The sequence below is a fragment of the Crinia signifera genome, chromosome 8 (assembly GCF_055691185.1).
Source record: "Crinia signifera chromosome 8, ASM5569118v1, whole genome shotgun sequence".
Lineage (NCBI taxonomy): Eukaryota > Metazoa > Chordata > Amphibia > Anura > Myobatrachidae > Crinia > Crinia signifera.
The window spans coordinates 96,157,358-96,184,274 of NC_139224.1; the positions used below are offsets into that span (position 1 = coordinate 96,157,358).

A 26,917-nucleotide genomic window follows, 5' to 3' on the forward strand; every position below is an offset into this window, starting at 1 on the left:
GTCATTATCCCGACGTCGGGATCCTGACTGCCTGGTCTCAGACAGCGTGGCCAGCGCAACAAAGCCCCTTGCGGGCTCGCTGCGCTCGCCACGCTGCGGGCACGGTGGCGAGCTACGCTCGCCACCTATTCTATTCTCCCTCTATGAGGGTCGTGGACCCCCACGAGGGAAAATAGCCGACGGCCTTCGGGAACCCGTCCGTCAGTGTTTTAACAGTCGGGATCCCGACGTCGGGTTAATGACTGTCGGGATCCCGACTGTCGGGACCCTGTCCGGCAGCCCTAGAAGATCCCTGCAGCTGTATACATGGCAGTAGTACAGCTGTTGGAGTCGGCTGCATCAGGATTTTGCTCTCCCCTTGGCAATGAGCAATTTCATTCTCCCCTGGCAATGAGCAATTTCAGTCCCCCATGGCATCAAGCATGGAGACCCTTGGCATTGAGCACGTAGCTAAATGGCACTTATGTGTCAAATGTGTAATGGGCATTACTGTTTGTTATATAATATGTAATGGGCATCAGGTGTGGCCTTATGTGAAATTGGCATTACGGCGTGTGGCTTTATGTGTAATGGGCATTACAAAGTTACCAAAAATATGCAATGGCAATTACGGTGTGTGGTATAATGATAGGCCGTGCCCCCTTTTCACCACGCAAGAGCCCCGCCTACTATAAATTGGGGCGGCGCAAAACATGCCCTTGCTCCGGGCACCATAGCACCTAGCTACACCACTGATAGTGTGGCGAGCGGACGCTAAATACATGTAACGAGGGGAAGACATGTAAAGTAAATACATGTAAAGTAATACGCGTAAGGAAATACATGTAAAATAATACGCGTTGCTTTGGGCTCGGTGGCTTAATATGTATACTTTAGAGCAGAGAAGGGAAAGGGGGGACATGATAGAAACTTTAAAATATATCCAGGGCTTTAACAAGGTACAGGTGCGAGACATTCTTCACAGGAAGAGGAGCAACAGAACACAAGGACATGCACTGAAACTAGAGGGAGGAAGATTCAGGAGAAATTTGAGGAAGCATTACTTCACAGAAAGAGTAGTAGATAAGTGGAATAGCCTCCCATCAGAGGTGGTAGAGACAAATACAGTAGTACAATTTAAACATGCTTGGGATAGGCATATTGATATCCTTACAAAAAAATAAGGATCAACTATGGTTTGAGGTAACATGTTTAAAAAAGGGGCAGACTAGATGGGCCAAGTGGTTCTTATCTGCCGTCAAATTCAATGGTGAGTATTCAATGCCGGTGCGAGCGGCCGGCGAGGGGGTTAAACTGCGAGTATCACAGAAAACCAGTGATCCTCGCAGTTTAACCCCCGCGCCGGCTGCTCGCACTATGCAACGTTCCCGGGGAATCCTCGCTGTCACAGAACGGCGAGGATTCCCCTAAACTGCGAGAGCCGAGGCTAGTGCAGCAAACTCGCTGTAATTAGCCTCGGCTCTCGCAGCTTTTGGAGGCACATTCGCAAATTCCCCCTCGCTCAAAAAACGGAGCGAGGGGGAATTTGCGAATGAGGGGGGTCAGTTGAATACTGACAGGGTGAGCGGTGACTGCGAGCAAAAAGTCCTGCTCGCAGTCACCGCTCGCCCACGGCATTGAATATATGCCTATGTTTCTATGTTTAATCACTGGTATAAAAGTGCTTCTATCCAATCTGGATATAGTGGTTATAAAAAAAAAATGTGTTCATTGTTCCTGACTTCTTGTCCAGTGGTAGCACATCCCAGATGCTCCTGAACTATACCAGTCAAGAAAGAGAGTTATAAGAGTGCCTTCGTTATCTACAATATACAATTCTTAATACCATCTGGTCTTGTGCGACTAACCTTCAATGCAATCACTGCAATCACTTTGGATCACTGTAACATGTTCCTCCATTACCTCAGTTGTGTACTTAATGAACCGGATCTGCATTAAAACTCAGGACAAGAAACCGGTAACACTAGTACAACATTTTAACTGATGATTCAATGTCTTTACAACATACTGTATAACAGGGTTACACAAAGATAGAAAATACTCACCTTAAATATGCTCCCAATTACCATATTACTAGCTGATTGCCTGTCACACCTGGTGGTGCCAGATCTGATATACTGTATCTAATTATTTTTGTGTGTGTGTGTTTTTATCTTTCTTACAGAGCCATGTAAAATTTCCCTAAGTGACACTGATGTCAAAAATGTTCAGCTGGTATCACCTAGTGACCTTCAAAAACAGGTTCCAAATGGTGAAGAAGTAAAGATTGTCTGCAAGCAAGGATATAGACGGCCAACACCTGTAAGGGCTGTATGCGACAATGGGAACATGAGATATGACAGATGTTTTGTTGGAGGTACAATAAGAATATCTTATATTCTCCTAAAGGGAAAATGTAACAAAACGGGAACAGGAAATGACTGCTGATATTTGTAGGAGCTAAATTCCACTTAAAGTAACATTTTTTCCTTGACATTTAGTAGTGTTATTCAGGATAATTATAAAATACTGTAACAATTATAGCATGTGACATATCATACATTGTGACATCACATTGTCTAGCCTGTAGCACATGAAGAAGTCACTGTCCAGGTTGGTATCCAGATGGCGGTTAGACAATGTATAGGTTGACAGTCAATAGATCAGCAACAAGGGGTCAGCATGCACATGGTCGACATTGACAAAGGTCGACACAAGCAATAGGTGGGCTTGGAAATGGTAGACACATTAATCATTTTTCAGCTTTTTTTTATACTTTACCATCCACGTGGACACCGATTGGGAACAGAAAAAGTACTGACAAGTCCTTGGCGCAGACAGTGAACTCTCTTATGTTCTCGTTAGTTGTACCTCAAAAACAAAGAGAGAAAACAACAATAGGGCAATACAGTAAAAAACAATAGAACATATATTGCTATAGAGCTATTCACAGATGGTATGACTCGTACCCTTAAGGTCAGTCTACTTTTCAGGGTAGACAGATTGCTTATTTGGGGAGCGGTAACGTCACCATTGAATCCTGAGTACCCCCAACTCCTGGGTGCCGGACGGCTCCCCGACAGTCGGGATTCCGACAGTCATTCCTCCAACGTCGGAATCCCGACTGCTCCCTCGTGGGGGTCCACGACCCCCATAGAGAGAGAATAAAATAGGTGGCAAGCACAGCTTGCCACCGTGCCCGCAGCGTGGCGAGCGCAGCGAGCCCGCAAGGGGCTTCATTGCGCTCCCCACGCTGTGCAGACGGGATTCCGTCGTCGGAGTACTGACTGTCGGAATCCCGACTGTCGGGGTAATATACCACACCCCAACTCCCGATGTCACATGTAAATAAAGCAAAAGCTGGTATAGTGAAGTACCAGTTTTTATTACAACAGATATTTACATTAAAAACAAGGTATGCCACAGCTGACTCTCACCGAGTGATGTTGTCTACAACAGATAAGTAGATAATAAAAGCAGATGTTGAAACAATAAACAGGCGTCCCTGGAAGCTGGTCACCCTTGTCGGTCAGCAGTTCCCCTTTTCCTCTGGGTTTCTTTCTCAAGGCATGTGGAGGAAAGGTGCCTGATCCCATATTCATACCCCTATTGGGGATATCCTATTACCAGACATGGAATATCCTAACAATCTAATCCTGGATTCTCCTTTATAAACAATGTCCCCTTTATTTCCATGTTTTTCAGAAGATATTATGCACATATGTCCATAATCACAGCGATTTTGGCACGATTTTTCTTCCGGCTCCCGGTCCTCAACGGAAGCGGAAGTGACGTTTGCGGTCCACCAGCAATCCCCTTTACATTCCACCGGCTTTTCCCTCCACTTCCAGTTTCCAGTCCTGCCCGGAAGCGGAAATTACATTTGCGGTCCACCGGCGGTCATATTTGCATTCCAAATCTTATTGTTTCTGGTTTCTATGCAACCCATCAATATTATAGAGGATACTTCTATCTGAAAAAATTTCTTAAAGTGTCATGTGCATATTTTTCTTCCTCCGTTATTTTGAAGCATACATAATGGGAAATAAATATACCGAAAATTAATTAATCCTCATCATAAACATCATAAAAAAATTTGATAAAAAGTTATAAAAATCATTTATAAAACAAATCTGTAATCAGGAATCCTTATACGTAATGTTTTACTTTTATTTTTAAAAACTACTACATGAACCATTTAGGCTCAAAGTCTTGGTTAAGACCTTAGGAACGAGAGTTTGATGGTTATAAATCTTGGTCATTTCATTTTTAGCTAAAGACGCAGCAATATCTCCACCTCTGCTGTCGCCTTTAATTTTCCTCAGAACATATTTTTTTTTATAAAGTCAGGATTGCATTGATGTTTGAGTTTAAAATGCACGTGTGTCTCCAGACCTTTCCGAATATTCCTAATGTGTTCGGTCATTCTAACTTTAAACAGTCTGCTCGTCTTCCCAATGTAAAAGTGATTCCATTGACACTCAATCCCATAAATGACATTAAAAGAATGACAAGTTAGAAAATCCCTGACCACATGTCTTTTCTCGTTAATAACTGTCACAAATATACTTGGACTCCTGCCTATCAGCTCGGGAATTGGCTAGACCTAACGCAGAGGTGCGGAGTCTAACCGTGCCGAGGGTTTTCTGCCAGTGACCCCTCCAATTGGGATTTGGGCTTCTGCGGCACTCGACACGTCGGTCACAGTCCTCTGGTTAGGTTTCCCTTTATGAGCTGGAGGCCGGGAGTAGGAAAGCCGGGTCGGTACCAATGCGGTCAGTTAGGTACCCAGGGAAGAGGCAAAGAAGGTCCAAATCAAGCCGGGTCATACACGGGAGACACAGTTGCGGTACACTGGGATGAGACGGAGGGATGGTCGGGAGCAAGCTGAGGTCATACACGGAGGGGCCAAATGGAGTACCAGGGGTCAAGCGGGAGAGTCGTCAGGAACTGGCCGGGTCAAAACAATAGCAAGGGTGATAAGGTACAAGGCACAGGAACACTGGAGTAGGTGTGAGCCTATACTCTGGCAGGGATTGCCTGCCAGAGACTTCCTTTATACTGTGAGCTGACTACGTCAGCTTCCTGCCTGTCTCTTTAAATCCTAGAGCTTGCGGCGCACGCGCCCCTATTGAGCGCGCGTCCGTGTACCCGGAAGCCGGAAGCACGCTGCCGGAGCTCCGAGAGAAGGAGACGCCGCCTGCCCGCTATCTTGCCGGCTACCGCCCGCATCAGACCGGCTTCGCCTGGTCTGCCCAGCCTGCTGCCCGAGCTGCCGCCTGACATGCCCAGCCTGCCACCCGCCATGCCCAGCCTGCCACCCGCAGTAGTCACCTCCCCGGACCCGGTAAGAGACTCCCGCGGTCCGGGAGACTGTGACATTACCCCCTACCCTAGGGGTGGGCACCGAACACCCTATGAAAGGCTTATTGGGATATTTTCGATGGAACTTGTGGAGTAACTGTGGGGTGTGAATCTCAGAGGCCTTAACCCAGCATCGCTCTTCAGGACCGAATCCTTTCCAGTCAATGAGGAATTGAACACGACCCCTGGAAACCCTTGAATCCAGAATCTGACTTATTTTATATTCCTCATGACCTCCTACCAGGAGGGGTGTATAAGAACGTCTGAGGGAAGAGAACCTATTGATAATAAGCGGTTTTAGAAGTGACACATGAAAGACGTTGGGAATCCTAAGGGATCTAGGAAGTTTGAGTCTTACTGCCACTGGATTAACTACTTGAAGAACATAAATCAGAGGTTTTAGTTAAGCGCTCTCCTCTGTATGTGTAAATGAGTGACACAATGCTGATGGTGTGAAATCAAAAATGTCTTTTATTTCTATAGTTGCAAATACATGTACATATGAAATAAGGGTGAAGGTGTGAGCCTTGAATGAGCCCCGTGGGGGAATTGGGGTGCCAGCAGGCCCCTTTCTACCATAAGCCTAGCAGGCTTATGTCTCATACAGGTGGGGATGATGTGGAAGCTGCTGGTGATAAGCCCTTGCGGGTGTAAGGGGTCAGCAGAACCCTTTAACCATAAACCATCAGGCTTATGTCTTATGCGAGCAGATGAGAATGAGGAAAGGGGTTGTGAGTGGGGCAAATAGGTGGGAGTACAGTCCAGAGTGAACAACAGCAAAGGGGGGCTGGAGGCAAAGTCACTTGATGATTGTATGGGTTGTGCTGGGTGGCGGCGTCCCGCTCCCAGGAGTCTTACCCCAGTGATCCTCTTGCAGAGTGGTATGCAGCGGTGCTGTGCTGAAGTCCCGGGCTGTGAGTGCCACTCCGAGGTGAGGGATGCTTTAGAAAGAGACACGAGTGTGGTGGGACAGACACATCCTACACTGGTACTACAGCAACAACCTTATCCCAAAAGGCCTACACATCAGAAAAGCACCGACACACAGTACTGACGACACCACGTTCATGTCCAAATGGAATGAGGCACTGAACGATTGCTCACGCAAACTCATCTCAATCATTCTAGAAAAACACGACACAGAACTAAGCACACTTAACACACAAATAGAGGAAACCAACAAACTCATAGAACCCTACACAAAGGAACCAGGATACAAAGACATTGAGGACATTACCAAACAGAGACTCGTGAATAAAGAGGATCAAATAATCAAAACAAAAATCAATAAAATACACAGAGATTTAAAACCCAAATTGACCAATAGCATCACCAGACCTAACACCAGACAAAACACAAAAGCACACACCAGTAACCAACATTTAAGCGTAAGACCCTCATACCTCACACCCCAAACAAAAGACATCACACTACCAACAAACACAAGAATACACCCAGACTCTACAAAAACACAGGACTCACATACCAACAATACATGAAAAAATTACACTCACATAAAGGTACCAACAACACGGCAACAGGAGACAACAACAAAGAAATAAACACAATATCGACCACTGACCATCCACAAACAGAAATTAACAACATCAGCATTAACACCACATACTCTGAATCAGAGTGATTCCTCTTTTTCAGTCCATGAGATAGACGACGACACAGAGTACGATCACCTGGCAAGGCTGTCCTTCGACCAGGGGTGGGTCACAACACTTAGAGACTACCAGAACACTACAACAGAAGTTACCCCCACACCAACACCCACAGCAGAATGGGGGGAACATTTTTTAGATACAGAGACAGGCAGACTGGCCTGTCTAAAAAACCCCAGTCAACAGAACACAAACTTAGGCAAGAACACCAAAAAAAGACAAAAACCAGAAGAGGATGCAGAGGAGGCTCCTCCAAAAACACCAAAAAAGCAGAAACAACACACACCAGAACCAACACAGACGAACACTACAAAAACAACCGTGGCAACACAGCCATCTTTAATCTAAGCGGCACCCCCCTCACGTCAGTTCAAGAACAAGTACTCTCAAAAGGACTCAAATTTGCACCCACAAAAAAAACTAATAAATTTGACATCTACTGTGACTTACAATCATTTGCCAGAAAATTGACTCTCAAAAAATACTTCAACTCCAATCCAATCATCAGAAACCATGCTGACACGATTGATAAATACAAACACACACAACTCAGACCCAAGTCCACATTCTACCCAACACATATGAAATCTCACCACATTAAAACTTTCGAAACCCTCGTTGCTAGGGATCTCGACACCATGAGAGACAAACCCACAAATCACAACACCAACAACATGACCAAACATGAGCTACAAGAACTGAGAAATTTAGAGAAAAATGACCAACTGATCATCAAACCAGCAGACAAGGGGGGAGGCATAGTGGTATTTAATAAACAAGACTACACTTCAGAGGCACAACGTTTACTTGATGATACTACCACATACAAACCACTGAAGGGAGACCCAACACAGAAATTCAAAACATAACTGGACACACTTCTCACAACAGGCAGGGATAATGGGATCATAAACAAACATGAATACCACTTTCTACAACAAGATCACCCCATCATACCATTCTTCTATTACCTCCCCAAAATACATAAAAACCAGACACATCCACCTGGGAGACCTATCATCTCAGGCATAGACTCCCTCACCTCCAACTTAGCACAGTACACAGATAACTTCCTCCAGAGTCATGTAAAAGCACTACCATCATACATAAAAGACACCACGGATATCATTAACCACCTACAAACCATTAACTGGGAACCAGACTACTGGATCGCCACCAGCGATGTCACATCACTATACACGGTCATAAACCATAACCAGGGTTTAGAAAGCACCAAACACTTCCTAGACAAAGACACAGAACTCCCACCGGAACAGACAGACTTCATCATTAATGCCATTGAATACATTTTACACCACAACTACACATGGTTCAATAACACATATTACCTACAGACCACTGGGACCGCTATGGGATCAAAAGTGGCGCCCAGCTATGCCAACCTGTTTATGGGTAAGTGGGAGGAGGATCATATACAGGCTGGTCATGGCTGGCGTGACAATCTGATCCTATGGCGGCGCTTCATCGACGACATCATCTTCATATGGAAAGGGACACTTGACTCACTGACTAACTTCACCAACTACCTGAACGCTAACAATAGGAACCTCACCTTCACAACCAATATCAGTAAAACATCAGTTCAGTTTCTGGACCTGGACATATACATAGAAGACAACACCATACACACAAGGACATACAGAAAAAAGCGCACACCATAAACCCTGGCTGCAGAACATCCCCAAGGGGCAATTCCGCCGCATCAGACGGAATTGCTCTAAGACAGAGGAATTCTTAACACAGAGTACAGAACTGATGGGACAATTCAAAGAAAAACTATACGACCAACACATAGTTGAAACTGCACTTAACGAAGTCACAACAATGGATAGATCCACCACACTACAAACCAGACCCAAACCCAATCAGACAGAGAACAATGAAGTCACATTCATAACCACCTATAACCAATCAGCTAAACAATTCCACAACATACTAAGAAAACACTGGCACATTTTACAACAGGACCCTGACCTCACACCATCAATACCTGACAAACCCCAAATCACCTACCGAAAAGCCCCGGACATCAGACAAAGACTGGTACACAACCACATTAAACCCAAGACTTTGACACAGACAACCATTGACCACACCACAGGCTTCCACTACTGTGGAAGATGCACTGGCTGCAAAAACATGTCTAACAAATCCACTAAGAAAGTCCAGGCTTGGACATCCACAACAACAGGTAAAACATTCAAAATTGCACAACAGACATCATGTGAACACACCGGGGTGATATATCTTTTGAGATGCCCCTGTGGTCTAGAGTACATAGGAAGGACCACTTGCACACTCAAACAGCGCATATATGAACACATCAGGAACATCCGCATAGGATATGAAAATCACAGTGTATCCCTACATTACAAAAACCATCACAACAGCGACCCCAAGGATCTATTCTTCATGGGAATAGAAACCCCCCTTAAAAATTGGAGAGGGGGAAATCATATAGACACTCTCAACAAACGAGAGCTTTTCTGGATTTATACCATTAAGACACTGAACCCAAAAGGACTCAACATTGATTTCCATAACAGCCACTTGGGTTAAACCTTATGATTCCGACCCCATCATATAATGCTACTAACAGACACTGTGTTTTTCATAAATTATTTATACCCTGCAACCACCATTTAACACATTAAAATTGATACTTCTCCCATGTCCATTACTATTAAGCCAGACATCACCCCTCATCTACACTACCCACCGCATAACAACTGACACCCAGCCCTCATAGGGTTAACAGCCCTCCGTCCCACACACACAGAACACAGCCCTTTTTGATTGACACCACATCACAGCCAATTAGAGACCCACAACCCAGACCAATCAAATCCCAATGATTGCGTCCAAAGACACGCCCCTCCAGCATAAATCAAGCTTCACCCTCATCTGCACCATCCTTGATAAAGGCCCTAGTGGCTGAAACGCGTTGGACACTTCAAGCATCAACTCACAGCATCTACTGCACAGACACGCATTCTCCTCCAGCCGGAGTCGAGCGCTCGGTCCCCGGTGACGTCATCGCGACATCGCGTCATCGCGACAACCCGGAAGTAGCGTCCGAGCAGGCCGCACTTCCAGCGGAGCGGCTACACACTTCTCAAGCCAGCCGGGTGAGCATCCCTCACCTCGGAGTGGCACTCACAGCCCGGGACTTCAGCACAGCACCGCTGCGTACCACTTTGCAAGAGGATCACTGGGGTAAGACTCCTGGGAGCGGGACGCCGCCACCCAGCACAACCCATACAATCATCAAGTGACTTTGCCTCCAGCCCCCCTTTGCTGTTGTTCGCTCTGGACTGTACTCCCACCTATTTGCCCCACTCACAACCCCTTTCCTCATTCTCATCTGCTCGCATAAGACATAAGCCTGCTGGTTTATGGTTAAAGGGTTCTGCTGACCCCTTACACCCGCAAGGGCTTATCACCAGCAGCTTCCACATCATCCCCACCTGTATGAGACATAAGCCTGCTAGGCTTATGGTAGAAAGGGGCCTGCTGGCACCCCAATTCCCCCACGGGGCTCATTCAAGGCTCACACCTTCACCCTTATTTCATATGTACATGTATTTGCAACTATAGAAATAAAAGACATTTTTGATTTCACACCATCAGCATTGTGTCACTCATTTACACATACAGAGGAGAGCGCTTAACTAAAACCTCTGATTTATACTATTTTGAGCACGGACCACTCAGTTAAGCTGCCCCACATACAAAAGGCTAATAAGCGCTGTAACCACCCCAATTATCTACTGTACTTGAAGAACATGAAAGGGGCCGATGAATCTTTGAGCTAATTTCATGGAAGGGACTTTGAGCCTTAAGTGTCTCGTGGAGAGCCATACTCTATCTCCGGGTTTAAATTGAGGAGCTTCTTTCCTTTTATAATTGGCGAAGCGTCTATAGCGATCAGAGGATTTACTAAGGTTTCTTCTCACCTCAGACCAGATGCTCAAAAATTTCTTTACCGTATGTTGAACGGCTGGCAGAGTACTAGAAGATTTGGAAAAAATTTCAGGAAGATTAGGATGAAATCCATTTTGAATGAAGAATGGGGAATGCCCGGTGGACTCATGGTACAGATTGTTGTGGGCAAACTCTGCCCAGGGGAGCAGGGACGCCCAATCATCCTGATTGGCTGACACGTAAATCCTTAAGAACTTCTCGAGGTACTGGTTAACCCTTTCGGTTTGTCCATTGCTCTGGGGATGGTAAGCCGAAGAGAAGTTGAGTTTGATGTTAAAGTAAGAGCATAAAGCTCGCCAAAACTTGGAAGTGAATTGGACTGCTCTATCTGACACAATACTTTGAGGAAACCCATGCAACCTAAAGATATTTTTGATAAAGCTCTCAGCAAGCTTAGAAGCAGAGGAAATGCCCTTGAGGGGAATGAAATGGTCTGCCTTGGAAAACGATCCACCACCACCCAGATAGTATTAAAACCCTGGCTAACAGGAAGCTCAGTGATGAAATCCATCGAAATGTCAACCCAGGGGTGACTTGGAACTGGAAGGGGATGAAGCAACCCAACTGGAGCTTGTGGTATAGACTTGTGTTGAGCACATGTATCGCAAGCAGCTACAAAGTTCTTGACGTCTGTTTTAACTGATGGCCACCAGTAGTTACGACAAATGATCTCTGTAGTCTTCTTAGTACCAGCGTGTCCGGTGAAGTGAGAGGAGTGGAACCAACGTAGAAGTTTAGTTCGAGATTTTAATGGCACAAACGTCTTCCCTACAGGACCTTTAATCTTCTTGGAGGATGCAATAAAACAAGATGACTTTAAGATGGGCTTCTGGTCATTTAACTCCTCTGAAGCAGCTGGCCCAAAGACTCGCGAAAGTGCATCTGCTTTAATGTTTTTGTCTCCTGGACGATAAGTTAACACTAGATTGAATCGGTCAAAAAATAAGGACCATCTAGCCTGTCGGTAATTTAGGCAATGGGCCGTCTTAAGGTACATCAGGTTTCTGTGGTCAGGATAGACTGTTACTGGGAATCTTGCACCCTCTAATATATGACGCCATTCTTGTAGAGCCAATATGATGGCTAACAGCTCTTTATCTCCTACTGCGTAATTTCTTTCTGCAGGTTGAAATTTCTTGGAGAAGAAACCACAGGCATACCATTTGTTAGCCTCATCTTTTTGGGAAAGAACTGCCCCCACCCCTACTGAAGATGCATCCACTTCCACAAAGAAGGGTTTGTCAGGATCAGGCCGCCTTAGGATGGGTGCAGACACAAAGAGTTGCTTGAGTAACGAAAAGGCTTGCTTAGCCTCCGAAGACCATTCCTTAGTATTCTCTCCTTTGCGAGTAAGCTTGGTTATTGGAGCTACCACAGAAGAGTAATCTTTTATCAACTGTCTGTAGAAGTTGCAAAAACCCGAAAAAGCGTTGAATGGATTTCAACCCTACCGGTTGCGGCCAGTCAGAGATTGCAGACAATTTTTTTGGGTCCATCCGTAACTCTGAACCAGTAACAATGAACCCCAAGAAAGGCATCTCTTGTTGTTCAAATGAGCATTTCTCTAGTTTGCAGTTCAACCAGGGCTTACGAAGGCGGGCTAGAACTTCTTGAACATGCTGCTGATGTGCATGAAGGTTTCCTGAAAAAATTAAGATTTCGTCCAGGTAGACAATTACAAATTTGTTCAACAAATCTTGGAAGATATGATTCATGTATCTTTGGAAAACTGCCGGGGCGTTGCTCAAGCCGAACGGCATCACTAAGTACTCAAAGTGTCCATCTCGCGTGTTGAAGGCCGTCTTCCACTCATCTCCTGACCTAATTCGGATCAAATTATATGCCCCGCGGAGATCCAGTTTCGTGAAAAAACGTGCCCCTTTGATTTTGTCAAAGAGTTCAGAGATAAGAGGAAGGGGAAAACGATCCTTTACGGTGATGGCATTGAGACCCCTATAATCAATACAAGGCCTGAGGCATCTGTCTTTCTTTTTGACAAAAAACAGACCCGCTCCCGCTGGTGATTTGGCTTCCCTGCCATGGACAACGGGAAGACTCGGCCACGAGGAGGACATTTCCCAGGAACTAAATCGATGGCACAGTCCCAAATCCTATGGGCTGTCAGCTTCTCTGCTTCTTTCTTGCTGAAAACATCCGCAAAGGCTTGATAAGAGATTGGAAGCTTGGCCCCGGACCCCAGCTTGGAGGAAGATACAGTACAGGAATGTCGTTTGATCTGTTCAAGGCATCGCCCCTGACACTCCTGCCCCCATGCCAATACTTGAGGACGCTTCCAGTCCAGCACAGGTGAATGTAACTGTAGCCATGGCAATCCCAAAATGACGGGATTCTCTGCTGAAGGAAGCACGAAGAAGGAAATGGACTCTTGATGAAGAATCCCTACTTTCATCTGTACTACTGAAGTATTGGAACGAATACTTGAAAAGGGAAACCTATTGCCATCTACCCCTATATTGCGTAGGGGGTTCGTCAGGCCGTGACAAGGAACTCCCAAGCATTTAGCTGTTTCTGCGGTGATAAAATTACCATCCGCGCCGGAGTCTAGGAAGGCTTTGAGGATCAAGGAGGAGTTCCCGTAAATTAGGGTTACATCGATGGTGAATCCAATTGCGGACACTCGAGAAGAGGCATATGATAGTGTGCCTAACCTGACCCCCTTACAATCAGTTAGGCCTTGTCGTTTCCCGGACGCTTGGGGCAAGCAGAGAGAAGATGACCTGACTCCCCGCAATACAGACACAACCGATTTTTAAATCTTCGCTCTCTTTCTGCGAAAGGAAGGCAAGCTTTCCCAATCTGCATGGGTTCCCCCAATTGCTGACTTGCCACGGAAGCCGATGCCGAAGGTGGGCTAGTTTCTGGAGGAATAAATCGGGGTGCCAACTTGAAAGTGTTCTTCCGGGATTGTTCCCTCTCCTTATCCCTCTCTTGTTAACGGAGGTCCACCCGTGTACATAAGGAAATTAGGTTGTCCAAAGAAGTCGACGGCTCCTGACCTGCCAATTCATCTTTAATTTTCTCAGATAGCCCCTGTGTGAATGTGGCCATCAGAGCCTCCTCGTTCCACCCTAATTTGGATGCGAGGGTCCTGAACTGAACCGTGTATTGTCCCACAGTCTGGGTTCCTTGTCTTAGCCCGAGAATGGCTGAAGCGGCAGATGTCACCCTACCAGGTTCATCAAAAATCTTACGGAATTCTATTAATCACCGAGTGATCCTTCTCCCAGAGTGGAGAGGCCCAGGACAGAGCTTGACCCGTGAGTAGGGAAATCATGTAGGCTACCTTCGCCCTATCTGACGGGAAGGATGCAGCCTGTATTTCAAATTGGATGAGGCTCTGATTTAGAAATCCCCGACACTCCTTTGGGTTCCCATCGAATTTAGCGGGGTTCGGAATGCGAAGAGAAGCAGCACTTGCTGGGACCACCGGAGGAAGTGGTGCCGGAGGCGGTGGAGCCGGGGGGCTTCTATACGTTGCATTAAGGTTTGCAGGCATTGCATGATCTGAGCCTGATCCTGCTCCTGCTTGTTCACCCTGGTTAGCAAATGCTCCAGAAGCTCCTTTGGAGACGGACCGGCCGCTGGATCCATATTTACGGGCCAGAGTATTCTGTCACAAATATACTTGGACTACCTGCCTATCAGCTCGGGAATTGGCTAGACCTAACACAGAGGTGCGGAGTCTAACCGTGCTGAGAGTTTTCTGCCAGTGACCCCTCCAATTGGGATTTGTGCTTCTGCAGCACTCGACACGTCGGTCGGGGTCCTCTGGTTAGGTTTCCCTTTATGAGCTGGAGGCTGGGAGTAGGAAATATGGAGAGGCGGTCGTCTAGCCGGGTCGGTATCAATGCGGTCAGTTAGATACCCAGGGAAGAGGCAAAGAAGGTCCAAATCAATTCGGGTCATACACGGGAGACACAGTTGCAGTACACTGGGATGAGATGGAGGGATGGTCGGGAGCAAGCTGAGGTCATACACGGAGGGGTCAATTGGAGTACCAGGGGTCAAGCGGGAGAGTCGTCAGGAACTAGCCGGGTCAAAACAATAGCAAGGGTGATAAGGTACAAGGCACATGAACGCTGGAGTAGGTGTGAGCCTATACTCTGGCAGGGATTGCCTGCCAGAGACTTCCTTTATACTGTGAGCTGACTACGTCAGCTTCCTGCCTGTCTCTTTAAATCCTAGAGCTTGCGACGGGGGCGCCCCTAGTGAGCGCGCGTCCGTGTACCCGGAAGCCGGACGCATGCTGCCGGAGCTCCGAGAGAAGGAGACGCCGCCAGCCCGCTATCTTGCCGGCTACCGCCCGCATCAGACCGACTTCGCCTGGTCTGCCCAGCCTGCTGCCCGAGCTGCCGCCTGACATGCCCAGCCTGCCGCCCGCCATGCCCAGCCTGCCGCCCGCAGTAGTCACGTCCCCGGACCCGGTAAGAGACTCCCGCGGTCCGGGAGACTGTGACAATAACTATCTCAGTTATTTTGAGTCCAAAATAGTTTTTGACAGTTTTACAACCCATACATGTACCACACCTATAGAACCCTATCGATGTTATTGTGGATTTTTTAGGGGATACAGGACAAACTTTTCACAAGTTTGGATTTTAGGTTGGGAGCCCTTCTAAATATACACACTGGATTTGTGGGAATTTCAAGGAGCTGAAAATCCCACAAATCCAGTGTGTATATTTAGAAGGGCTCCCAACCTAAAATCCAAACTTGGTGACGTTACCGCTCCCCAAATGAGCAATCTAAGTCTACCCTGAAAAGTAGACTGCCCTTAAGGGTACGGGTCATACCATCTGTGAATAGCTCCATAGCAATATATGTTCTATTGTTTTTTTAATGTATCGCACTATTGTTATTTTCTCTCTTTGTTTTTGGGGTACAGCCGACGAGAACATAAGAGAGTTCGCTGTCTGCGCCAAGGACTTGTCAGTACTTTTTCTGGTTCTATATGTTTATTTGTGTATGATTGGTGATTCATACAACTGATTCCAGAGTCCATAGGCAGCGATTAGTGCAGAGATCTATCCATTATTTCTTTTTACCGATTGGGAACAGTATAGTGTGCATGCACATTTGCCCCTGAACTTGCAGCACAGGCATGTGGTAGGCAAAGGGAAGAAGGTATGGGGAGGGAGTTCGTGCACAAGCAATAATGAAGATTAGTAAAGATCCACCATTAAAGATAATTATTAACCAAATGGTATAAACGACATAGCTCAAGTGAAGGTGCTCCCCGGAGAGTCAAAAATTGAAGGTTTTGGAGAAAGGAAGGCACTCTCTCTTTGCGTGGGCACTCTCTTATTGTAATATTTTGATTTTTTATTATGAATTTAAACAAAAATTAATTCAGGAGATAGAGACTTTATCAGCAACAGGTTTTTTGCATTTTGATCATTTATTTACTGGGTTTTTTTTAAATACATTTTTTCAGCTTTTTTTCTTCTAAAAAAGTTTGTGGAGAGTGCTTTTTTCTCACTTAATTGTGAGATAATTGGTTGTATTGTTTGGTCACAGGTGAGACCTGTGTCCAATTAAGGCACCCCACCCAGTGTACATAGATGAAGGTGTGAGTGCAGGCTTTGTGGATCTATATATATATATATATATATATATATATATATATATATATATTATACATCTAATATACATCTGCAGACGTGCCCAGGATAGCAGAATTACCTGGGAGGTATCATGGAGGAGGCCACATTATCTCCTCAGCCAGGCTGCAGTTTTCCACAAACTAAGGGGGGGGGGGGTTTGGCTGCGCCCACGGGCCAGAGAGGAGGGGGGGGGGGGGGCAGACTGCATCTGTGATCCAGGGAGTAGGGGGGGTGAGACTGTGGCCACGGGCCAGGGAGGAGATGGGCGAGAGGAGGTAAGGATGGGTATTGAGGACAAAGGTACGAGAGCAGAAGCACACTGTGCCTGGCCCCACTGCACACCCATTGAAACAGCTGTCTATGGGCCATATTCTAGTTCACTCTTTCTGACAAAATCCTTCTTAGATGGACAAAACCATGTGCACTGCAGGGGGGTATATGTAACTTGTGCAGAGAGAATTAGATTTGGGTGGGGTTTTACTTCAAAGTGAGATCTATAGCGCAGTGTAAAAATAAAGCAGCCAGTATTTACCCTGCACAGAAACAAAATAACTCACCCAAATCTAATTCTCTCTGCACATTTTACATCTGCCCCCCTGCAGTGCACATGGTTTTGTCCATCTAAGAATAATTTTGTCAGAAAGAGTGAACTAGAATAAGGCCCTATATTTCAATGGGCGCCAGCGGGGCAGCAGTGGCTTAGCCCAGGCTCTGAGCCAGTGAACCGAGCAGAGCATCAGGAACCATACCGGACGCCCCCGCAGCGGGACACAGTCATTCATCTGCAGCGGCAGCATGGGGGACTCTGCAGCGTTGAGTGACAAGCAGCACTGCCATCCAACATCGGTCCTGCTCGTCACTTGCCACTGCCCGCTCCATAAAATTGTTATTAAAATGTAACCTTTATTTATATTCTCATTAAAAAGAGGGGAGATATGTCATTTCTCCACTCCACAAAAAAGAGGGTAAAGAAGTACATTAAAGATAAGAAATAGTGATTTAAAAAACGTGATTGTGATATTCTGATTTATATGTGCTGTAATTTGTAATCTTATATTAGCGTGTTATGTACCCTTTATGCTTTTCCAAACGTTGTTTCCCTTAATGAGGATATATTTTATTTTTATTTAGATTCCTCTTAAGTGGGTTAATTTCTCCTCGTTTGGTTATCTTAGAAGAAATAGGCGGTATTCCCTGTTATCATGTGTCTCATTTGATACTTTGTATCACTTTCAGTTATACTCATGAATCTTTTAGATCTTTATGATCTCTTGCTGACAGTTTTCAGTTGCAACTATGTTATGATACTTTGTTTTCATTTAGCTTTGTTATATTACACAGGCTTTTTATGGGAGATATATCGTTCTTATGTTTTTAATAGCTTTTGATCAATGCCTACGTTTGTCTCATTGAGGATGCTTGTTGGTGCCTTCTTTACTATTTTGATCTTATACCAATCATTCTTTATTCTGAGTCGTCTGAACCATATACATATATGTTATTATTATAACTACCTGTTCATCATTTGTGTGTCAGCTGGCATAAATATATTTGTATGTTTTAATGCTTCTGATATTTGCTATATTTGAAGGGCAAATATGTAGGGTTATTATATTTTATGCACTCTCTCTTGTGTGAATATATTCATTGTAATTGTCCCTTATGTATCAATTCGACAGAGCTGACATTTTATAGTCAGAATGCCCCCCTGCGTTTGCATTCACATATGTATATATACATGATGCCGCTTTTATACTCTTAAATTATCCCTCTATTGGGCATAATGAACAGACATAAGAAAAGATATTTATTCCATGCAGTAGTTATTTTCAGCTGCTAATGTCCGTGTTTAGACCTATACAGGCTCTAATGGCTCAATCAGCTGTTTTCCCTGCTTATGCGACGTCTCCATCAAGCACAGTAATTAGGCACTGTGATTAGCGGTTATGTCTTTATTAATAACCCCACTCGTATAGTATCTTTATCCTTTTATATGTTTAGGCATTAGCTAGTATATTCAATCACTCCCGCTGCTGGCGTCCGTGTCTGGCCTCATGCAGACTTTCACAGCTCCGTCAGCAGTATCCCCCTAACATATGCGGCTTCACCGCCCGCCACTATTGACTGAGGTTACTGATTCCTAACCTATTCTCTCATATTCAGGGTACATACATTTATGCTTTTAACGTTGTTTGCACATCAGAACATCACACATCAAGGCAATATTTAAAACCCAATCTGAGACATATCTAAAAAATTTTGCTGATAAATAATTTTTTTAATCTGGGAAATCAAAACCCAAAGAATTTATTTTCACAATTCTTGGGTGTTTATTTTGCCAGATGAATCTGGAAAACAAAGATTCCAAACGAGTAAAATCTGATTTTTTCAATGTTATAGGAAGCATTTGCATGCAGTAAAATATTTTTGTAAAATGTATCGATTGTGTAATGGCCAATCTCCGTAATAAGGAAACAAGTAGATCCCTCCAAGCCTCCAATCTGGTCGATATTTGGGTAAAAATTGGAGAAAAATGCAATGAGTATAGTTGAGATAGGTTTGCACTAATCTGTATCCCAAGATATTTAAAATGGGTAGTAGTTAGAGCAAATGGGATATTGAGATGGCTTATAGGGAAGATGGGTTAGCTTTCCCTAGCAACAAAAGTCTTCCCAAATAAATCAATAAGGCGTAATAAGGCTGGGAAGGAATGTGAGGGGTTCAAAACTAAAATCAGAGTATCGTTAGCAAACAATGCAATTTTTAACTCTTCTGAGTTAATATTTATGCCATGTACAAGGGGAGAAGTTCTGATTGCTACCGCCAATGGTTCTATATTAATCGCAAAGAGTAGGGGGGATAAAGGGCACCCTTGAAAGGTTCCTCTACCTAATTGGAATAAATTTGAAAGAAGTCCATTTCAGGCTATAGCAGATTTAGGAGATGTATATATTGTTTGAATTACTGACATGAACTGGGGGGGTATCCAAATTTTTCTAAGGTCTTAAAAAGATGTGGCCATAGTACTAAATCAAATGCCTTCTCCGCTTCCAGCATCGGCATCATATGTGGGTCCAGGCTTTGTCCACTGGACGTAGACAAAGCCTCCGAGTGTTGGATAGCTGCCAGGACCCTTCGGATGTTTGACACAGAGTGTCGACCTGTTATGAAGCCCGTTTGGTCTTTATGATTTATTATTGGCAATATAGGCTTTAATCTCTCCGCCAAAATTTTTGTGAACAGCTTATAGTCAGAATTTAGCAGAGCGATTGGCCTATAGGACCCTGCCAATTGAGATAACACCCCACCTTAGGTATTACTTTAATAATAGCATCTGAAAAATAGGCCGGGAGGATGCCTTGGTCAATGATACAAATGAAACAGGCCCGCAATGGCATTACTATGTGTGGTTCCATTATTTTGTAGAACTCATTTGAGTAGCCATCCGGGCCAGGTGCTTTTGCCTTGTTCAATTGTCTGATAGACCAAAAGACCTCTTCAATAGTAATAGGAGCTATAAGAGATTGTTTTAAATGGTCTGGTACCTGCAAAAGAAGGAGGGTATCCCAGAATGAGAAAGTCGAGGAGGATGTATTAAGTGTAGAGGGGCCATCACTGCCCATTGATTCCTCTGAGAAAGCTAAGGGGTGTGAATATAGTTGTTCGTAATATTGTTTTAAGACTTCAGCTGTTTGGTCATCGGATTCTGTGATAGAGCCATCCTCTTTTAACAAAGGGTGAATTACTGTGCATTGTCTTGATCCTCGTAAAAAATTAGTGAGCAATGAACCTATCTGATTCCCAAATTTATAAAACTTGTCATTTACATTAAAGAGGTATTTATCTCCTTGGAGCTGTAGGTATTCATCAAAATGCAGCTTGGCATTCTGATAGGCAACCCTCGCCTCCCCAGAGGGATTTTGTTCAAAAGATTGAAAAGATTGAAATGCATTAGACAACTTAGTTTGTAATTCAATATAACTATCATTTTGCTGTTTTTTAAGCCTAGATACATAGGCAATGATTTGTCCTCTAATCACAGCTGAATCACAGCTGAGTCAGAATTCTTTTCAATAGGGTTTTCAGAACAATATCTCTGCCAAGTGGCTAAAAGTTTATCGCGTAGGCCTTGGGATTGTGACAGGTGAGAGAGCAATCTACAAACAGGCTTCATGTTTGTAGTTTTGGAAAGGTCTAACCCTATGGAAATCAGACCAAGGTCTGAGAGACTGGGGGGAACAATTTTAGCATTTTTTTATCTTGGGAAAAAGAGGTTTGGCTAATAGTATATAATCTATTCTGGACCAGGTGTTATGAGTTAATGATATACAGGTAAATAATTGTTCAATAGGATTTAACACTCTCCAAGTATAGTCCAGATTAAGAGACTTTGCTATATAGGCAGTGGCGTAACTAGATACATGTGGGCCCCATAGCAAAAGTTTGTAAGGGCCCCTATTTATCACCTAAAGCTGAAAAATATATACAGCACTTGATACTTTGACAGTCAAAGTGGGCCCCTCTCAGCTAGGGCCCCATAGCAGCTGCACCCCCTGCACCTATGGTAGGTACGCCTTTGTATATAGGAAACCACTATACTTGGGAGGGAGGTCTTGTTTCTAGGAGGGGGGGGGGGGGGTCTATCTAAAATTTGTGAGCTTATCAAATTAAAATCTCCACAAAGGACTAAAGTATTTGGAAGCTTAGTCAGAAGGTCAATATTTTATTTTATTTTTTTTACATTGGGTAGGTGCATAAATATTACACAAATTCAAGGTGGTATCACCAACAGTAATTGTGGTAATCAAATACCTACCATTAGGGTCTGCTTTAACTGATAAAGTTTGTAGGCCTAGGGTTTTTCTGGCTAATGTTACCATTCCACATGGTTTGGATTTCAAAGTGGCCGAACCCAGCACAACCCAGTTTAGCATTTGGAGTTTCCTGACTTCCATTGGCATTAAATGCGACTCCTGGAGACAAATCAAATTGACTTTTTTGTTAGTGAGATACATTAATAACTTGCGCCTCTTAGCCGGTGTGTGTGTGTACCCCGAATGTTTAGTGAACTAATATTAATAGACTTCAATACATATTAGTATAAAGGTGAATATGCATACCATTGAGGGAGTTGGAGTAGTAAAGGGGATGATACAGTACATAAGGGTAACATATAGGACATAGACAGAATATAGAATCGGAAAGTACAGCTAAAGTGACAATAACCTTGGACTTCCGAGGTATCCTGGTGAGTGCAAATTATGTTTGCACGCAGCAGGAAAACTTGTAGAAACAACAAATTATCTAATGAGTTTAACCTATAACGGCAAGGCTTAGCTGCTCCTCCAGCTCCTAGTTGCCTAGAAAAAAACAATAATACAATCGTCAATAACAACAAGACACATTTTAGTCAGACCTCACTGGAAATTGAAAATCGACAGGAACAGTCAGCCCCGTTGGAGTGACTAAGTCTTAACTTGCCACTTGATCAGTAATGTCCATGTCAACATCATGACTGTTGATGAGTCGCTTTTTTAGAAGGAAATCTCCCGCCTCTTTAGGGCTGAGAAAATCATGTGATCCAGAGTTTGTTAGAATTCTGAGTCGTGCTGGGAAAAGCACATACAATTTACATTCCGATTTAACCATGGCAGCACACACAGGGGTGAAGGAATGTCTGGCTCTGGACACTTCGCTGGAAAAGTTCTGAAAAATTCTGAGCGTGTGCTCCTCCCATTTAATAGGATTAATTTTCCTTGAAGCATTTTTGTAGGAAAGTAAGTATTTTCAGGATGACCAATCTCGGTCTGGGATGATCCTGGTGTTTTAAAGGACCCATCCTATGCACTCTTTCTACCACCATATCTGTGCATGCAGCTTCTATGTGTAAGAGTTTTGGGAGAGTATTGCGAACAAAGTGTTCAAGTTGTGGTCCCTTAAAGGATTCTAGAACTCCTGCAATTCTAATATTGTTCCTTCTTGTTCTATTTTCAACTTTTTCTATTCTGTCAGCTAGACATTTATCTGCTTTCAGTGTCTGGACTGATTTTTGTAAGGAGTGAATATCATCCATGTTTGTGCTAATCTGTGTTTCAGCCTCAGTCAATCTCATTGTGAGGCGATCAATCTGTGTTATAATATCTGACAGCCTTTGTATTAAAGAAGCCATAGAGGCTTGTATAATAGAGATCAGTTCTTCATGGTTTAAATGTGAGGTACCTGTAATGGCAGGGGGGCCCCTTCCCATCAAAGGTCTGGAAAATGATCGACTTTTTAACCGCCGGATTCCCCGTGGCGTTGTCCGCCATCTGCGCCAAGTTTTGTTCTACAAGCCTCTTCTCCTGGCGCTGTGGTAGCTGCGCTGGAGCCTGTTTTGCAGCTGGCAGGGTTCCAGGTATTTGTCCATATCTGCGGCAAGCCTCCGGGGAGAACAGGACCAGGTTCTGTTTGTGGCCGACAGTGTGATTTCGGCAGGAGCTGGAGCGGGCGACGGAGCAGTGAGGAGACGCTGCTCACTCCTCCATGTCGTTTTTTAAATGGCATAGGGTCCCCCCTCCTGAGCATAACCATAACCATTACCTGTCTTGGATTTATAAATTCAGGGGATAAAAAACATAGGGTATCACCAGGGTTTCTAAAACCATCACCAGGCTCAAGGACCGGTCCTGGTTCCCAAAATACGGGGGACAAAATGAGTAGAGATCCCCCGTATTTTGGATACCAGCACGAGGCTCAAAAAGCCAACAGCGTAATGCCACAGCCAGGGGAATCTTTTTATGCAAGTTCATTCTACCAAAGCATTTATCTCTGTGGCTGGTCAGCCCGAGCAGGGACCTGGGGTTTATGTTTCATTCATAATCTTGTGAAAAACACATCTGTGAAAAGAATTTTACTTCAAAAAGTGTTTTCAAATTTTTTTTAATAAATGCTTTATGTTTTAAAAACTGTTATTTTTGTGTATACTATAAAGTAGAATAGAGACAGGAATTACCATCTTGTAAGGGTGCCGAGTAACACTATTGCGGGTATATCTGGATTGTGGAGCCCCGCTAGTAGGGGGCCTAGTGCTACTGGCGACCACTTTTGAATTATTGTAATTAGCGCGACATAGGAGATTTAGTTTCATATATATATATATATATATATATATATATATATATATATATATATATATATCTCCTATTGGAGGTAGGGGGGCCCTGCTGCAAGCTTACAATATATATATATATATATATATATATATATATATATGTAGTTGTGTGTGGCTGCACTCTCTATCTTTGTAGAAATAATACCCTTACAACGGTATTTGCAGCTTCAACGTTCGGTTTATTACAACCTTCGTCAGGAATATATAATATATGGGAATATATATATAATCCTTATAGGTCTTATTCATATGAGTGTATTTATTTTGTTTACAGACACTTGTCGTTTAAGACAAGAAGACATTGATAAAAATAACTTGGTACTGCATGAGAAACATGATAATGAAGCCTATTATGGGGAAGGTGAAAAAATTAAGTTTAGATGTAAAGACGGATTCCGAAGCAGGCATTTGCCGACTGGGAGATGTTCTAACACAGCAATAGCATTTCCCACATGTGCATGTAAGTATATTAATATTTTTAGCACATATTTTGTATCATTTAAAATTATGAACAAGATTTTACCTAGGGGCTTTATGGCTGCAACCTTCGCAGTAATATCCACCACCAGTAAGCCAATGATAATATGCCAGTGGTTTTACACTGAACGTTTATTGGGACTAATTCAGATGCATCTGCAAAGCAGCTTTTATTCACAAATCGGTCAATGTTTACTTACAGTGCATGCAGTGCACACATGCAGCGAGTGAATTACAATGGCAGTAACAATGAGGGCTAAATGCAAAGTGAGTGACAGGAAGACAGCGTTTGGGGTTGGTAAGGGTAGTGGTGATGCAGGCATTCACTAACAGGCCTATACTTAGGACACGCGGCATGTACTGAGGCTTGAGGAAAATTCCGTACTGATTAAGAAGAGGATTCTTCACCATTAGAGCAGTAAAATTCTTGAAATAGCCGGTGGGAGTGATTACAGCAACTACTGTTAATGAATTTAAATCAATACTGGATGCATTTTTGGACACCAAGGGAATCCTATAGATAGGACTTACTCAAGTCAGTAGTTACAAGTTAGATAGGTTGAACTCGATGGACTAAAGTCTTTTTTCAGCCTCAATTACTATGTTACTATGTTACATGGCATTTTCTGGGCATACATAAAGTACCCGTTGCGATCTTGCATGGTACAGGAGAGCCCTCTGTATCCCAGGAAAGCAGCTCAGTCTGTGCATCTACATATGCACTCACAGTCTGTTACATGACCCTAATTTGCAATGATGGTACTGATGTACCTGCAACTGTCTGCAGCCAGGTGGAAATTATTGGGGTTATTCTTATCATTCAGCCCTCTGTGCATTTGCACGGAGGATCGATGTTGTGTGTCTGCACATGCGCATGTGTGTTTCCGCGCACGTGCAGACAAAGGGTGCGTGCACCCACTGTGAACATTCTGCTTGCCGAGTGCATGCACTGTAGGGTGCATGTGCAGACACACAACATCGAGGGGGCGGCTTGCTGGGTTATGTGGCGCGGGGGGGACCAGCTCCAAACTGCTGCCCTACAGCAGCCGGCACCCTAGACAAAGGCCTAAGGCTGCCTAGTGGTGGCGCCGGCCCTGACTGCGGCACCTGGTCACAGCCATGCTGCCTGGCTCCGTCCCCCGGTGCACACTGCAATCTTCTCCTGTGCCCCACGTGAGTCCTTCAGGCTTCTCTCCACTTCCTCTTCCTGTTCTGCCTGTCAATCGGGATCACTCCCACCTCCTGCTGCAATTAACCCCGGCTGGGCTGGCAGCATTCATTGTGCTGTTGCATTAACCCCTTGCTAACTGTGGCACATGGTGACCGATGTCACCTAATGTCAGGGTGCTACACATTCGCAGCCTGTGCGGGCGAACCTGTGCTGCAAGGGGCGGCCAGACATTTGGGGGGTGGGGATTGGTGGACTTGCAAGGCTTCGAATTCGCAGCCTTGCAAATTAACCAGAATAACCAACTATGTCACAGGTGGGCATCCATATAGTAGGTTAGTATCTGGACACATTAGCATATAATTGAAATGAGGAATTGCAAAATACTCTATAGCAATTTCTAGAATAGCCACTTCTGAATTGTTCTTGCACACCAGACTGACAGTATCAGGGGTGGGTGTTTTCTCCACCTCAGACTGCTAGACAATACTGCTATAGCAAGAGTTTCTACTAGGATGTAGCCACCTACAGTGTGTTTATATCATGCCAGGGTTATTTGGATCCTAGGAGCTGCAGCTGATACAGCCCTTAGAAGCCTGGTTTTATGCATTTGCATTTGTTTCTTGTACTGCTAGACTATTTTGTGCTTGTGCATTGGAATTAGGGGAATGCATAGACTTCTATGGTTTTTGGTTTTTCAGAACCAACCTCATGTGTTTTGGGTTTGGTTTTGAATGTGGGTTTTTAAAATTGATAAAAACAGGTAATATCATGTAACGTGGTCCCTTTTTGTTCCTGTACTATTATTAAAATCAATAACATTCATTTCCAGACATTTTCAGTAATTTATGCCCACCTCATCCTACCCTGTCCTGAGTGAAATGACAACTGAAATACTGAGGGAGAGACTTACATGAATCCCAGATCTTTGTTTTTAACCTGTATGAAAGACCTAACAAGACTCGGATCCCTACAGTTGGGGTCAGGGACACTAGTAATGTTGGGGCCCGGGACAGACCTTCAGCCCGGGCCCCCAGCCACAACCCCCCCTCGCACACCGGCACCCTGCCCCCCTCCCCTTCCCCCCCAATTACTGTTACTTACCAGCGGTGGCGACGGTGCAGCATCTTCTCCCTCCGGGACTCGGGGCTCGGAGCAGCACTCACTGCACAGTGCAGCCTGCAGAGCGCCGAGCCCCTCTGTATCCTAGGCTCGGCGCTCTGCAGGCTGCACTGTGTATTGTGTGCGCCTGGCCGCCGGCGCCGGGTGGGGGGATTTGTGCGGGGGGGGGCGGAGGGATGATGTCCCACTGTGGGCAGCTGCCCGGGCCCCTCCAGAGACCGGGACCCGGGATAGCTCTACCCCTTACACCCCCCTGTCGGCGGCCCTGGTTGGGTGTGTACAGTTTTCAACAAAACCAAACCTCTCAATTCTACTCGAAACACAATAATGAAAGTCTATGGAAACTTACAATATTTCC

General features: G+C 44.6%; 1 protein-coding gene across 10 annotated transcripts in view; it reads left to right on the top strand.

The window, feature by feature from the left end:
• The window catches only part of LOC146026277 (complement factor H-like), a 960,333-nt gene that overhangs the window by 707,060 nt on the left and 226,356 nt on the right, over positions 1 to 26,917 (top strand). For all 10 annotated transcript variants that reach the window (XR_014454407.1, XR_014454408.1, XR_014454409.1 and 7 more), the window contains 2 exons: positions 2,165 to 2,356; positions 24,067 to 24,252. Coding sequence is in view for 1 of the 10 variants with exons in the window: in XM_083156809.1 (XP_083012935.1) it covers positions 2,165 to 2,356; positions 24,067 to 24,252 (378 nt within the window). In the remaining 9 variants the exon portion in view is untranslated. The remainder of the gene's footprint in view (positions 1 to 2,164; positions 2,357 to 24,066; positions 24,253 to 26,917) is intronic.